The 13957-nt window shown below is 48.5% G+C and overlaps 1 protein-coding gene across 1 annotated transcript in view; it reads left to right on the top strand.

Moving 5' to 3' along the window:
- Atg4b (autophagy related 4B cysteine peptidase) overlaps positions 1-12832 on the top strand; it is a 32738-nt gene extending 19906 nt beyond the window's left edge. Inside the window, exons 4-13 of the mRNA XM_048344346.1 lie at positions 560-658; positions 1518-1619; positions 1917-1989; positions 3031-3110; positions 6237-6430; positions 8479-8557; positions 8921-9066; positions 11138-11194; positions 11621-11714; positions 12340-12832. Of these exons, the coding sequence (XP_048200303.1) occupies positions 560-658; positions 1518-1619; positions 1917-1989; positions 3031-3110; positions 6237-6430; positions 8479-8557; positions 8921-9066; positions 11138-11194; positions 11621-11714; positions 12340-12413 (998 nt within the window). The 3' untranslated portion in view covers positions 12414-12832. The remainder of the gene's footprint in view (positions 1-559; positions 659-1517; positions 1620-1916; positions 1990-3030; positions 3111-6236; positions 6431-8478; positions 8558-8920; positions 9067-11137; positions 11195-11620; positions 11715-12339) is intronic.
- The last annotated feature ends 1125 nt before the right edge of the window (positions 12833-13957 follow it).

Raw genomic sequence — 13957 nt, 5'->3', positions numbered from 1 at the left:
AGAGTTGCCAATAACCATTGCAGCACATGACCTCAGTCCATACTCAGTAACACTTGACATCAGGAACCCTTTGAATCTTTTTTTTTTGGCCAGTCCTGGGGCTTGGACTCAGGGCCTGAGCACTGTCCCTGGCTTCTTCTTGCTCAAGGCTAGCACTCTGCCACTTGAGCCACAGCGCCACTTCTGGCCGTTTTCTGTATATGTGGTGCTGGGGAATCGAACCCAGGGCCTCATGTATACGAGGCAAGCACTCTTGCCACTAGGCCATATCCCCAGCCCCCCCTTTGAATCTTTGCCTTTCTGGTAAATTGGTAACCAAGGAAAAAGCACTTTTCCTTGGTTAACTCCACAGTTTCTGGATTCATTTTGGGAGTTATCTGATCAAAGCTTACTAGCCATTCTTGTTGCACATGACTCACTTGTTCATATATTTTTCCTACTTGGAAGGACATGTAAGGGTCAGTGCCATGATGTGGAGCCAACTCAATGTTCCTGCCTAGGATCCGTGACCTCTGCTGGGCCCTTTCATGCATATGTTTCTCTCTGTCTACCATGACAGGGGGAACTGGCCCCACCTCAGACACGGGCTGGGGCTGCATGCTGCGCTGTGGACAGATGATCTTTGCCCAGGCCCTTGTGTGCCGACATTTAGGCCGAGGTAAGTCACAGTGATTGTGGGGGCTGTGTGGTGAGGGATGTTCAAAACACACCCTAGGCAAAATCCAAATTAAAATTCAGAGGCTTCTTATGTGATGACCTCTTGGTCTTGGTTTTTGTTTTTTTGGTGCAGTCCCTGGGGCTTGAACTGTTCTTGCTTCTTTTTGCTCAAAGCTGTCACTCCACCACTTGAGCCACAGCACCACTTCTGGCGTTTTTGGTAGTTTATGGAGATAAGAATCTCATGGACTTTCCTGCCCGGGCAGCTTTGAACTGCACTCGCTTTGATCTCAGTCTCCTGAAAAGCTAGGATTACAGGCATGAGTCACAGTGCCTGGTGACCTATTGTTTTTTTGTTTTTTTTTTTATTGATTAGAGAAACTGATTTTAGAGTGCTGATATAAATGTTTATATTTTCAAAATTATCTTTAGATTTATCTTTGTAACTACATTTTACTTTCAGTCTGGATTTGTTTTGATGAGTTGGTGTTTTGTATACCTGAGAATCTAGTGAATTTGGCTTTTTGTGTCGGTTGTGGGGCTTGAACTTGGGGCCTGGGAGCTGTCCCTGAGCCTCTTTGTCTCAAGGCTAGCACTCTACCAGGTGAGCCACAGTACACTTCCTGTTTTTGAATGGTTAATCGAAGATAAGAATCTCACAGGGGCTTTTCTGCTCTGGCAGGCTTCAAACCAGGATCCTCAGATCTCAGCCTTCTGAGTAGCTAGAATTACAGGTGTGAGCCACTGGTGCCCAGTGAATTTGGCTTTTTAACTTTAGAAAGGTTCAAAGAAGTTTTGGGACCCATCTGAGATGAGTGCTATGTAGAAGGAGGACTTGTTTTTATGTTTGTTTCCAATAGATTGGAGGTGGGCCCAACGGAAGAGGCAGCCTGACAGCTACTTCAGTGTCCTCGGTGCTTTCCTGGACAGGAAAGACAGCTACTACTCCATCCATCAGATAGGTGAGGAGCTTTCTCCTCTGTGGAGTTGGAGTGATGCCGTACATCACTCTGGCCTCCCTGACTCCTGGGAGCTGCTGTGGGTGGTCTAGCAGCAGTTCAGACCCTAGGCTTATCCTCCTGCCCCTGCCCCTGCCCAGAATCGGCTTCCCTCTCCAGATTGGCAGTCCTGTGGCGGGTAGATGTTCTGTCCAGACCTCTCTGTAAAGTGTTAGCTGACACCACATGCATCAGAGGTAGCAAGGGGTATTGGGTTGTTTGTGGTTGGGTGTATTGCTAATTTGGGTTTGTTTCCTGCAGCTCAAATGGGAGTTGGTGAAGGGAAGTCTATAGGCCAGTGGTATGGGCCGAACACTGTCGCCCAGGTCCTCAAGTATGTATCCATCCTACCTCCTTTTTTTCCCTCTGGGGTAGCATGAGCTTTCCTTGGTCTTCCCATGTTCGTTGAGTCTTTATTGCCACAGGAAATAAGGGGTTCTGGTTCTTTATAAGACCAGGAGAACCTCATGACCATACCTGGTTGTCTTGTGAGTGGGATTAATGTGTACTAGTAAAGTGAGTGCCTTGTGGGCCTGGTCTCTGGCTCATAGGCCCATAAGGAATGATAGCTTCTGGAGCCATGTCAGTTTGGGTGCTATCCTTCCAGGTGTGCTTTGGGCTTGTCAGAGGAACACACGGGACTGTGCCCCTCTCCACGTGACTCAGTGTCTGCAACTTGGTCAGAGCTTACTTGCTTTCTTGCCTCATTTATTCTGAGGGACATTTGTCCCTTTGGACTTCCAGCACTGTTCATTCCTCTGAAGTGGCTCTTCCTGCAGTTTCCAGGGACTTGCCACTTCCATCACTCCTCCTCATATTCATTTGACCTGATTCACCCTCCTTGTGGCTATGTGCCCTGGTAGCCAGCATTTTTGAGGGGCTCTGAGCTAGCGCCTTGGTGCTTGTTCTTTCTGCTGAGCTTAGGCCTGATGTCTCATACAGTTATCTCTAGCTGCACCTTTCCCTCAATGTCCTTGTACAGCTGTCTGCTCTCTATCACACTCGGGTCCATGCCACCCCACACTGTCTGTGATGGCCCTTTCCCTGTGAGGACTCTAGTTCTCTCAGGTGTGAAGGTGCTAGGGGAAGGGCCAATCAACATGGTGGCTTGGGCCTGTATCTTGCCTGGTGATAGCTGTCTGTCTGAGACCCAGGCTTGTGTTTGGGTACAGCCCAAGGTTCCTCTGTGCACTTAACCCCTTATGAGGGGCAGCTGGAAGTGAGGAAGAACATAGGTCATCCTCAGCTTGTTTCCTGTTCGTGGAGTGGGACTTGTACTTTCTGAGTCTTGGTGTTTCCCTTTGGGAAACTGCTCGAGTACTGAAATTTTTCTGGGAACAGAAAGCTTATGGGCATGTTCTCTTGCTTTCTGTAGGAAGCTTGCTGTGTTTGACACTTGGAGCTCCTTGGCGGTTCACATAGCAATGGACAACACTGTAGTGATGGAGGAAATCAGTAAGTGGCTCAGGGTTCCAACTGACAAGACGGAAGAATTATGGGTGATACGTTTTCCCTGCTGAGCCCACTAAGGAACCTCAACTGAGGTGTTGTGAGTCTTAGAGTAGTACTAGCACTCCTCTGAGGGTGGAGGATCACATGAAACATCTAGTGACCTCATTCTCTTACTGTGTACACCAGGCCCTCCTTTCGGCTTGATCTACAGCCCAAGGCTGGATGTGGTGGCACAAGCCTGTAATCCTAACACTAGGGATGTTGAAGTAGGAAGATCCTTGAGTCTAAGCGTTCAAGGCCAGCCTAGGCAATATAGAAGATTCCGTCAAGAAAGGCAAGAGACAGAGAGACAGAGCTGTAAAGCAGTATGCAAGAAATAACTAACTCAGCCACAGTTGGTGGCTCACACATGTAATCCTAGCTACTCAGAGCACTTGCCTAGCTAGCTAGCTAGTCAGGAGGCTTAGATCTGAGTATTGTGGATTAAAGCCAGCCCAGGCAGGAAAGTCTGTGAGACTCTTATCCCCAATTAATGATTGAAAAGCTGGTAATGGTGCTGTGGCTCAAAGTGGTAGGGTGCTAGCCTTGAAGGAAGTGCTTCCCTTGTCAGCTTTCTGGATGGAAGTACAACCAGAAGTCTGAGGGACCCAGGCATGCCAGAGTTGAAGTCTGGAAGGAAAACATGCCTGGGCTTTAACAGCTGTTGTTGAGCAAGTGCCTGTCCTGTGGTACAGCTATAGTGACCCTGCTCTTGTATTTTAATATCCACTCACATTCTGCTCAGCAGCAGCTTTTCCCAAAGAATGCCTTAGGAAGCTGCCTCAAGTCCAATTCTATTGGAGTTTTAGATGTACGCTGTTGGCCTTGGATCCACTAGAAGTGAGTGGACCTTGCCTGTGTGGCCAAAGTGTGTGGGTCACCACAGGACATCTGCCAAATTCTGTCCATGCCAAGTCTCTGCAGGAGTGATGGGCCCCTGGGTCGCACTACTCACTCCCTGGTCATCCTCACAGATGTATTGATGGTGTCGGAAGGGGCCAGGATCTGGCAGCACTGATCCCATAGCTGTGGGCACTGCCAGAACAAGCTTTCCTCCATGCTTCTGCTCCTTGGGAGTGGACAAGACAGAGACACCAGTGTGAGGGCCTTTTCTTTGACTCTTCTTTCTTTTTTTCTTTTTTTTGGCCAGTCCTGGGCCTTGAACTCAGGGCCTGAGCACTGTCCCTGGCTTCCTTTTTGCTCCAGGCTAGCACTCTGCCACTTGAGCCACAGCGCCGCTTCTGGCCGTTTTCTGTATATGTGGTGCTGGGGAATTGAACCCAGGGCTTTATGTATATGAGGCAAGCGTTCTTGCCACTAGGCCATATCCCCAGCCCCAACTCTTACTTCTTGAATTTAAAAAAAAATAAAACTAGGAAAAGTATGAAGAAAGAAATGTTAGTGATTTGACCACTCAGAAATAACACTATCTAAAACAACAATAAAGTAAATTAGAAGAAAAGAAATAGCACACTAGAAGGAAGCAGTGTTTTTTTCATTTCTCTTAAAAATTGCTGGGTGCTGGTGGCTAATGCTTATAATCCTATCTATTCAGGAGGCTGAGATCTGAGGATTGAGGTTCAAAGCCAGAAGTGAAGCAGTGGCTGAAGTGGTAGAGCGCTAGCCTTAAGCAAAGAAGCTCAGGGCCAGCACTCAGGCCCTGAGTTCAAGCCCTAGAACTGGCAAAGGGAAAAGAAGAAAATTTAATACCAGTGCAAGAACAGCCAAAAAAAGGAATGGGAGAAAGAGCAAGATAGCTGAATTTAAGCTCCCATAGAGATAGTTTAGCAGAATAGAGGAAGTGTAAAGCCGAATATGTGCAGTGGAAATTTCCAAAGGAGTAAGAGGAAGCTCCCCTACTTAGATGAGAGTTCTTTAGAGCTAAATATTCCAACTATTAAAAATCAGAAATACTGAAATATATATGTTCCCAGGGCTATTTATAAGTTGCAAGAATAGAAACTTCCATAAACATCCAGGTAACATAGTTAACACTAAGCTTCCTTATGGTGATGCATACTGGCCCTCAGCCTCTTCCTACCCTACAAGATGCCCCCAGAAAGTACTCAGTTCTGAGGAAAAGGCCCATTATCATGAGGTGGGAAGGTATGCACATAGATAAACCTAGTTGTTTTCATTGATAGAAAAGTAGGAAATTTTGGTTAAAAATTAAAAGGAGCCAGGTGCAAGTTGTTCATGCCTGTAATCCTAGATACTCATAGGACAACATCTGAGGATTGCAGTTTCAAGCTAGCCCAGGCAAGAAAGTCTATGAGACTAATTTTTAAGAGTCCAGATCAAGCTAGGTCTCTATAATCGTAGCAACTGAGGATGCTGAAACCTGGAGGATCGAGGTTTGAAGCCCAGGTAGAAAAGTTATCTCTGCAGACTTTTCTGCCTGGAATTAAAAGAAAGTGTACAGTTAACCAGAAAAATGCTGGACTGGTAGTGTGGTTCAAGTATTAGAGCACCCAGCTGTGCACAAGAAATCTTAAGAACATGAGGCCCTGAGTTCAAGCTGGTACTGGTACCAAAAAAGTCCCACACACTGGGCTTGTATGTTTCCTCGGGAATTGATTGGGTTTCAGTTAAATATTTTGACTTCACATACCCCTCCTCACTCCTAAGAGCGTCAATGTTGTGGTGGACTGTGCTCTGTGTTTGGACTATCTCTTGCCCACCACCAGACCCCTGGCTCATGCATTTGTTGAAGGTGTACCCAGTGCATTTAGGTAGAAGACCTAAAGGAAGAACAAAAGCTGTTCTTTGATGCCCTTCTTGCTGAGGAGGGTTGTGGGTAAGTGTCTGTAGCCAGGCTGGGTACTTCTCTAAAGTGCACATGATATTTCCCTTGCACTAATTGGTGTATGCGCTTTATTTTGCGACTATTTTTAAGTTGAATATGCATAGAAAACATTTGTTCTCTGTGAGTGGCAGGGTTCTGGGAACATTTTGTTTTCCTAGTTGACTTACCTTCTGAGCACCTGCCTTCTTACTACCTTTCTTGATGGCGCTGTGGTGATTTTCTTATTGCTTGGGGAGACCTGCCTGCCTCTGCTTGGCCCGTGAAAAGCCCATCTTTTTGTCCAGGAAGGTTGTGCAGGGCTGGACTTCCCTGTGCTGGGGCTGCTGCACTTCCTACGGACTCTGAGAGGCACTGTAATGGCTTTCCTGCTGTAGCAGAGGTTACCCACAGGCCGTCGCCCTGGAGACCACTAGTGCTTCTCATCCCCCTGCGCCTGGGGCTCACAGATATCAACGAGGCCTACGTGGAGACACTGAAGGTGGGTCTTGAGAGTGGCTGTGGTCCTAGGTACTTCCTTCCCAGTCTTGAGCCACTTCCAGCTGTGGTCACAGCCCTGGGAAAGTGTAAACAACCAGTAAAGGGATGGGAAGAACAGTAATTGATCAAGAGAGGCAGGAAAGGCATTACAAAAGACAAGGTTTTTGAGCATTTAAACATTGGGAACTTTATAAGGTGTTCTCAGGCCCAGAAGCCTGAGAGTCAAGTTCTGCTGAATCTCCCAGGTGTCTGCCTCCATGTCCCTCAGGAGGGTGCTATAGGCCTAAGGGAAGGGAAGTTCTGTGAAAAGTCCAAGACATTGAGAGCTCCTGAGATCCTTGGAGAACTCCATCCCAGTGTGACTCTGACATCATTATCTGTACTCCAGAAGCAAAAAGCAAAGCCTCTTTGAAGCTTTAGTTGATTCAAAATTTAGGTTATGGGGTCAAAGGAGATCCTTACTTATATGGAATGGAAACATTGCCTTTTGTTAAAAAAATCTTTCACCTAACTGGGTGCTGGTGGCTCATGCCTGTAATTCTAGCTACTCAGGAGGTTGAGATCTGAGGACCGTGGTTCAGAGCCAGCCCTAGCAGGAAAGGCTGTGAGACTCATCTCTAATTACTTACCAGAAAACTAGAGATGGCTCTAAGTGGTAGAGTGCTAACCTTGAGCAAAAGAAGCTCAGGGATAGCTCTTAGGACCAAGGATCAAGCCCCAGTACTGGCCAAAAAAAAAAATTTCATTCACTTGCCAAGTGCTGGTGGCTCACACTTGCCTGTCATCCTAGCCATTCAGGAGACTGAGATCTTAGAATTGAGGCTCAAAGCCAGTCTGGGCAGGAAAGTCTGTGAGACTCATCTCAATTAACCAGCCCAAAGCCAGAAATGGAGCCGTGGCTCAAGTGGTAGACTGTTTGCCTTGATGAGCAAGAAAGCTGAGGGATAGTGCCCAGGCTCTGAGTTCAAGCCCCAGTACTGGTGCATGCATGCATGCATGTGTGTACATGTGTGCATGTGTGTTACATGTGCACAACAGTATTCCTTTCAGACAGGGTTTCTTGCTTTGGTCTTCTCCTCTTCCTCTGGTTCTCTGACCACCCTCTACTGTAGTCTGAGTATCAGCTCACCCTTAAAAATTTTTTTTTTTGTTATTATAAAGTTGATGTACAGAGGGGTTATAATTACATAAGTCAGGTGATAAGTACCTTACTTTTTGCAGTGTCACCCTTTCCCTCACTCTCCCAGTTTTCCCCTCCTATCGTCACCCGCAAGTTGGAGTTTATTTTCAATATAGTGTCTAGTAACTACCACTGCTACATTTTTTCACCTTTTGTCCTTCCATCTCTTTGACTCTTTACCCTCCTAAAGACGGATAAATGAGTACACAAGATGAAAAGAAAACAAAAACAGCAACAAATTTAAAAACCTCATGTTTCCATTTCTCTGGGGTTCATTTCAATAAATATTATATGCTCAAATGCACATAGGCATTGCACCTTTGTGTTTCTTTCCTAAGAGTATCCTCATCTGGTCTCACTGTATGTAAATGCCTAGAGACCTGTCCCTGTGTATTTTAGATTTAGCTTTCACATATGAGAGAAAATATGCACTGTTTGTCTCTCTGAGCTTGGTTTACCTCACTTAACATGATTTGTTCTAGGGCTGTTTCCCTGCAAATGACATAATATTCTTTCTAATGTCCATATAAGCTATTTCTCTGTGCCCACTCCTCACCTGACTAGCCTATATTAATTTCTCCTGCCCCACTGGGTCAGATCAGTATCCTGGCCAGGCCTCTTCCCACCCACGTCCACTACCTCTCTCTGTACTGTATGTGCCTGCCTACTCTTTCCCAAGCCACTCTAAGCCTTCACTCTCCTTCCCTGATCCTGTAGGATATGCTGTAGTTGCCTCTAGAGTAACTGCTCTGGATATGTTTTCCCTTAATCTCATGGCTGGGGGTGGTGGGTGTCTGTGCCTGTCCTGGGGTGTCTTTCTGGCATGGATAGCAAGACTAGTGTGCTCAGCAGCCACCTCTCTTCCACAGCACTGTTTCATGATGCCCCAGTCTCTGGGTGTCATTGGAGGGAAGCCCAACAGTGCCCACTACTTTATTGGCTACATGGGTGAGTACAGTCTGCGTACCATAGTTCCACAGTAGGAATGAACTGAAGGGCTTTGTGTGGGGTCTTCTACCCTGCCCCTCACCACACCTACTATGGTGTAATCACTTAGGGCCACTACTGGACAAGCAGTGTGCCCCTTCCTGTGAGAGGCCCATTCCTGAAGCCCATACCAGCTGGCTCTGGGGCCTCCTGTGGATCTTCCTTTCTTTGACATTCCAGTCCCCTCCCTGTCTTCTGCCTGCTGCAGCTCTCAGTTTGGTTGGTCCAGTCAAGCTGACTATGGTGTGGCGGGTGGCCCTTGCCTGCTTGCTCCCTGTCCTTTGCCCAGCCAATTGCCTCTGACTTGTTCGCCATCATTGTCAGGTGAGGAGCTGATCTACCTGGACCCCCATACGACCCAGCCTGCAGTGGAGCTGAATGATAGCTGCTTTATCCCGGACGAGAGCTTCCACTGCCAGCACCCTCCCTGCAGGATGGGCATCGGGGAGCTTGACCCATCCATTGCTGTGGTATGTTCAGTGCACAAGCTCCTAGGCAGCTGTTCCTTTGTTGTGGTGGTATTGGGGCTTGAACACTTAGTGCCTTATGCTCCCACTTGGCTTAAGCCCGGTGCTCTACCACTTGAGCCATACCTTTACTTCTGCCCTTTTGGTGGTTAATTGTACTTTACTGCCTCGGCTGGCTTTGAACTCTAGTCCTCAGATCTTAGTCTCCTGAGTAGGATTACAGGTGTGAGCCACAAGAGCCCAGCTAAGCAGCTGTTTTGAGTTATTTTGTGACAAATCCTGTGTGAGAACCAAAGGAAAAACTTGATTGCAGTTTCTTGGTGATGTGGTTAGAAATTCCAAGGCCTTGGAAGTGTGAACTAATATCCCTCAGTCCTTAGGTCTTATCTAGCGACCACCCAGATGGCCTTCATGGCCTTTGTTTGAGCCTGGATGTGTCCTGTAAGCCTGGGGCAGGGAGAGGGGTGTTTCCCCACTTTACACGTCAGTGATCTGTTGAAGCATATGTCTCTCTTGTTGACATAATGTTTCTGGGACCTGGTTCCTTAGGATGAGATTCTTCTCCCTTTTGGATAACGTAGTCAGTGTTGGTGTTTGGCTTATACAAACTTGCCTACTCCTGAAATGTATATGGTGGGGCACAAAAGCTGAAAACAGTAGCAGTGCCAGCCTGAAAAGTCTTCATATGCATCGTGGACTGTTCTGTTGGTGGAGAATGGGGCAGGTCATTTTGACATGGCACAGCTATAGACACCACCCAGAGCAAACACTCCCACTCACATCCCCCAGATTTCTGGGAGGGTGTTGGGAACAAGGTGGGTGAGCTGGAGCTCTGTGGCTCAGACTTCTATTAGAACCTACTTGTGAATTCCTCCTCTAAAATTAAGTATACCTGTCACAGCAAGTGTGTCTCAGTAACTCACAATGGTTGGTAGAATAAGCAGACTGCAAGCCACCACGGCAGAAAGAGACCAGAAAGTCAGCAGGACAGCCTTGTGGCTCTATATGCAGTAGTGGCTTGAAGAGATGGGCTTTCTGTCCTTAGTCTCTGTGCTTAAGCACATCCATAGCAAAGTGTGTGCAGTGTAGACGATGTCTTTGGAGTGGGAAAGAGCACTCTATACCCATCTCAGACATTTTGTCTGTTTTGTCTTTTTTTTTTTTTCCCATGTGAGCATCTGTAAATCTGGCCATTTTAGTGGCTATCTTTACAAACCAAGTGTTTAGTACAGTGTCCAGCCTTGGCAGTGCCCAGTTTCCCCACATCAGACCACCTCCAAGTTCAGATCCACTTTCTGAACTGCTGTGTTCAGAATGGCTCATCTTTGCTGCTAGTTCCTGCTAATGACCAGAGGGGCTAGTCTCTCTATTTCCCTGATGAATATTCAAAACCTACCTCATTCTTAGAAAGTCAAGTGAGGCTTTAAAAGAAAAATGGGCATGAATGCTGATGGCTCACATCTATAATCCTAGTAACTTGTGAGGCTGAGGTCTGAGGATTGCAGTTCAATGCCAGCCTGAGCAAAAAAGTCCATGAGACATTTATCTTCAATTAAGCAGCAAAAAGCTGGGAGTGGAGGTATGTCTCAAGTGGTAGAGTGCCAGTGTTGAGTGGAAAAGGCCAGGGCTGGGAATATGCCCTAGTGGAAAAGTCCTCGCCTCGTATACATGAAGCCCTGGGTTCGATTCCTCAGCACCACATATATAGAAAAGGCCAGAAGTGGCGCTGTGGCTCAAGAGGCAGAGTGCTGACCTTGAGCAAAAAGAAGCCAGAGACAGTGCTCAGGCCCCGAGTCCCCCAGGACTGGCAACAAAAACAAAAAACAACAACAAAGTGGAAAAGGCCAATCAAGAGAGTGACCCCAAATTCAACCCCAATATTTTCACACAAAAATAAAAGTGCTACCATGGATAGATCAAGGCAGAGCACAGAGGGTTGGAGCATGGGGTGCAGGGTGTGTGAAAGGCCCAGCTGTGTTGTGGACACATGGGATTCCTGCTGGGGGTGGGTATAATGCTGCCTCCTGGCTCACCACAGATGTGGCTACTCTGCTCATGGTTGTTTTCCTTGTAGGGGTTTTTCTGTAAGACTGAGGAGGACTTTAACGACTGGTGTCAGCAAGTCAAGAAGGTCTGTACCTGCCCCTATCCAGAACCAAGCTGGGACCCCTAGCGACACAGGTTGGGGCAGGCTGGGAAAAAGGCCATATCTGGGCATAGCCTGACTGAAATTCTGCTCACCACTCCAGTCCTGCCCCACAGCTGGGCAGGTGTTGCCCATACTTGCACGGGCGTTGTGTCTAGCCCACTCAACTACCTCATGGTAGTATGGGTGGTGAGCTGGGCCTGAAGGCCACTTTCCTCACTCAGCCTCTGTGGTCAGGTATGTGTGATGACAACCCTGGTGTGCATGTCAATCACTGTGTTGAGTTTTGCCATAACTTCCATATTAGTGAAAAGGGATAGCAGTCAGAATTCTGTGTTGTGGCCGGCTGCTGCATCCTCAGAGTTTGTAGTCACTGTTGGCGCGTACCTAATAACTGTTTCTCACTGACAGCTGTCACTGCTTGGAGGTGCCCTGCCCATGTTTGAGCTGGTAGAGCAGCAGCCTTCCCACCTGGCCTGTCCAGATGTCCTGAACCTGTCCCTCGGTGAGTGCTGAGGCTGTAGGGTGAGTCCAGGGTGGGGTCTCCTGCCAGATCTTGTCTCAGTGCATGGGGTCTGTTCCCACCTGTCTCACTGGCCGGCTTACTGTTGGTCATTGAGGTTTGTGTGGTCCCCAGGTGCAGGGAGATGGAGGTCTGTGTCACAGCTGTGTAGTGTTTGCTAACCTTGAGCTCAGCAGTGGCAAGACCAGCCACCTAGCGTCTTTTCCCACCCAGCTCAGGCCACCTGTCCAGGGTGCTGTGGAATGCAGTGTGCTCCTTCAGGGTGCTCAGGCTCCGTGGTGATGCAGCCCAGCAGAGGGCCATGGGCTAGCCTCAGGAGATACTGGAAAAAGGACATTTGTACGCAGTTAGGTTAGTCCTCAGCCATGGCAGCTGTACCTGCACTCCATCACTTGTGTGTGTGCAGTGGAATGAGGTATCATCGTGGGTCTGGGCACACCCTATCTGTTCAGACATCTCAGTCAGAAAAGCTGAGTGGGGCCGCAGGGTTAGACAGATCTATTCCAGTTTCTCCCTCCACCCCCGCCCCATTGCAGCATCATCTTGTCCTATTCACCAAAGTAGTTCCCAAGAGCACTGTGATGGAATTTCATCCTGTTCCTTTCAGATTCTTCTGATGTAGAGCGACTGGAAAGATTCTTTGACTCAGAGGATGAAGACTTTGAAATCTTGTCACTCTGAAGATCCTGGATTGGGGAAGGCCTCCATGGCCCTTACTGGGACATTTTGAGAATCCAGCCCTGTCTCGGGCGCTAGGTGCCACCGCATTCCATCCATCCAGCCCGCCCCTGCCAAGTGCTGCGTGCCTGGAGCTGCCTCTGTCCAGAGGGCTGCCTACTCTGCTCGTGGACCGAGGACTGCGCTGTCCCAGAGGCCTTACTGCTTGGAGTCACACTGCTCAGCCCAGAACACATCCTGGGGCCCACCCCACACAAGAAGCTGCCTAATCAGAAAGCCCAGTGCAGCAGGTCAGGAGCCTTTAGAGTTCTCCACTTGACACTGCCAGCCCTGTGTCAGTGCATTGGCTTTGGTCCTGCTTTTTCTCCTAGGTGACAGTGCCTGGTTTGTTTGGAATTAAAGCCTGATTTGAAGTTGTTCAACAGACACGAATTTCTGGGGCACTTCCCAGGCCAGAGTCTCAAGACTTAAAGGATGGCATGTACAAAGTGATGGCTACATTGTGGCCTCCTGCTGTCCTTGCTGGTCAGGGCAAGCTTTGGGGCTGAGTTCTGCCCAGTGTGGTTTATCAAGGGCTACCTCAACGGGATAGCAGGTGGAAAGAATTATATAGCATGACTTTTCCCTGCTTTGGGGAGAAAAGTATTCAAGGAGTGGGACATGTGGAAATCCAAAGATAGGGCCAGCAAGCGTTGCTGCATGAGCTGCAGGGCAGCTGCCATGTCCCAGGGCGCCTTCTGGAGCCGTAGTCCTCAGGATCCCCATCAGGGTACATACAGCTTTCTGACTCCTTTAAGGGGTTGATGCATTTTGAGATACACCCCCCCACCCCACACCCCCTGCTGTTTGCTTGTCACACCAGTTTCCCTTCCAGGGGGCGGGGCAGAGCTGTTCTCTGCCTGTGACATTCCTCATTGGTGGGAGGAGCATGCTGCCACCTTAGACTTCCTCCATGTTCTTGCCCTTCTCAGAACTTCTCTCCTGGGTCACTGAAGTTTTAAGTGGTTTGGGCCCAAGAGGGGGTGGAAATACTCCAGCAGCTTTGTAGTCCATGACAATGGGGCAGGGTAGCAGGGCTTCTGGTGTCAGCAGGTAAAGTGTCCAGATCCTCCTCAGCACCTGCAACCCTAGAACCCTGGCTTCCTGGGCCCTCAGATCTTCTTTGGTCTCTGCCTAAGGGAGCTTTCCTCCAACCAGGGGGCACGAACAGGCTGGCAGCAGTGGTGGCACTGTCTTGAGAGCCCTTCTTTTGGGTTCTGCAGACAGGCCGGGCAGGAACTGCTCCCCAGCTAGAGCCCTAGATGCCCACCAACGTAGCAGGGGCCACTCCATCCACCCTAGTGTTGATGACATAATTTATTTTCCACATCCTTTCCCTAAGCTACAGGTGGGCTGAGATAGCAGGTAAGGCTTGGCCAATTTCCATTCCTTTGGGGCTCTGCTTCCTAAGTCCAGTGGCCATGATTCTGCTGTGGCCCGAGGCCTCCTGCAGATCCTGCTGCTGGTCCCAGGAGTGGGCTGTTGGACTTCGACCACCAGAGATCTCA

Source organism: Perognathus longimembris, chromosome 4, assembly GCF_023159225.1.
Source record: "Perognathus longimembris pacificus isolate PPM17 chromosome 4, ASM2315922v1, whole genome shotgun sequence".
Taxonomy (NCBI): domain Eukaryota; kingdom Metazoa; phylum Chordata; class Mammalia; order Rodentia; family Heteromyidae; genus Perognathus; species Perognathus longimembris.
The sequence above is the reverse complement of the archived record's forward strand: the minus strand, read 5'-3'. Positions and strand labels throughout refer to the sequence as shown.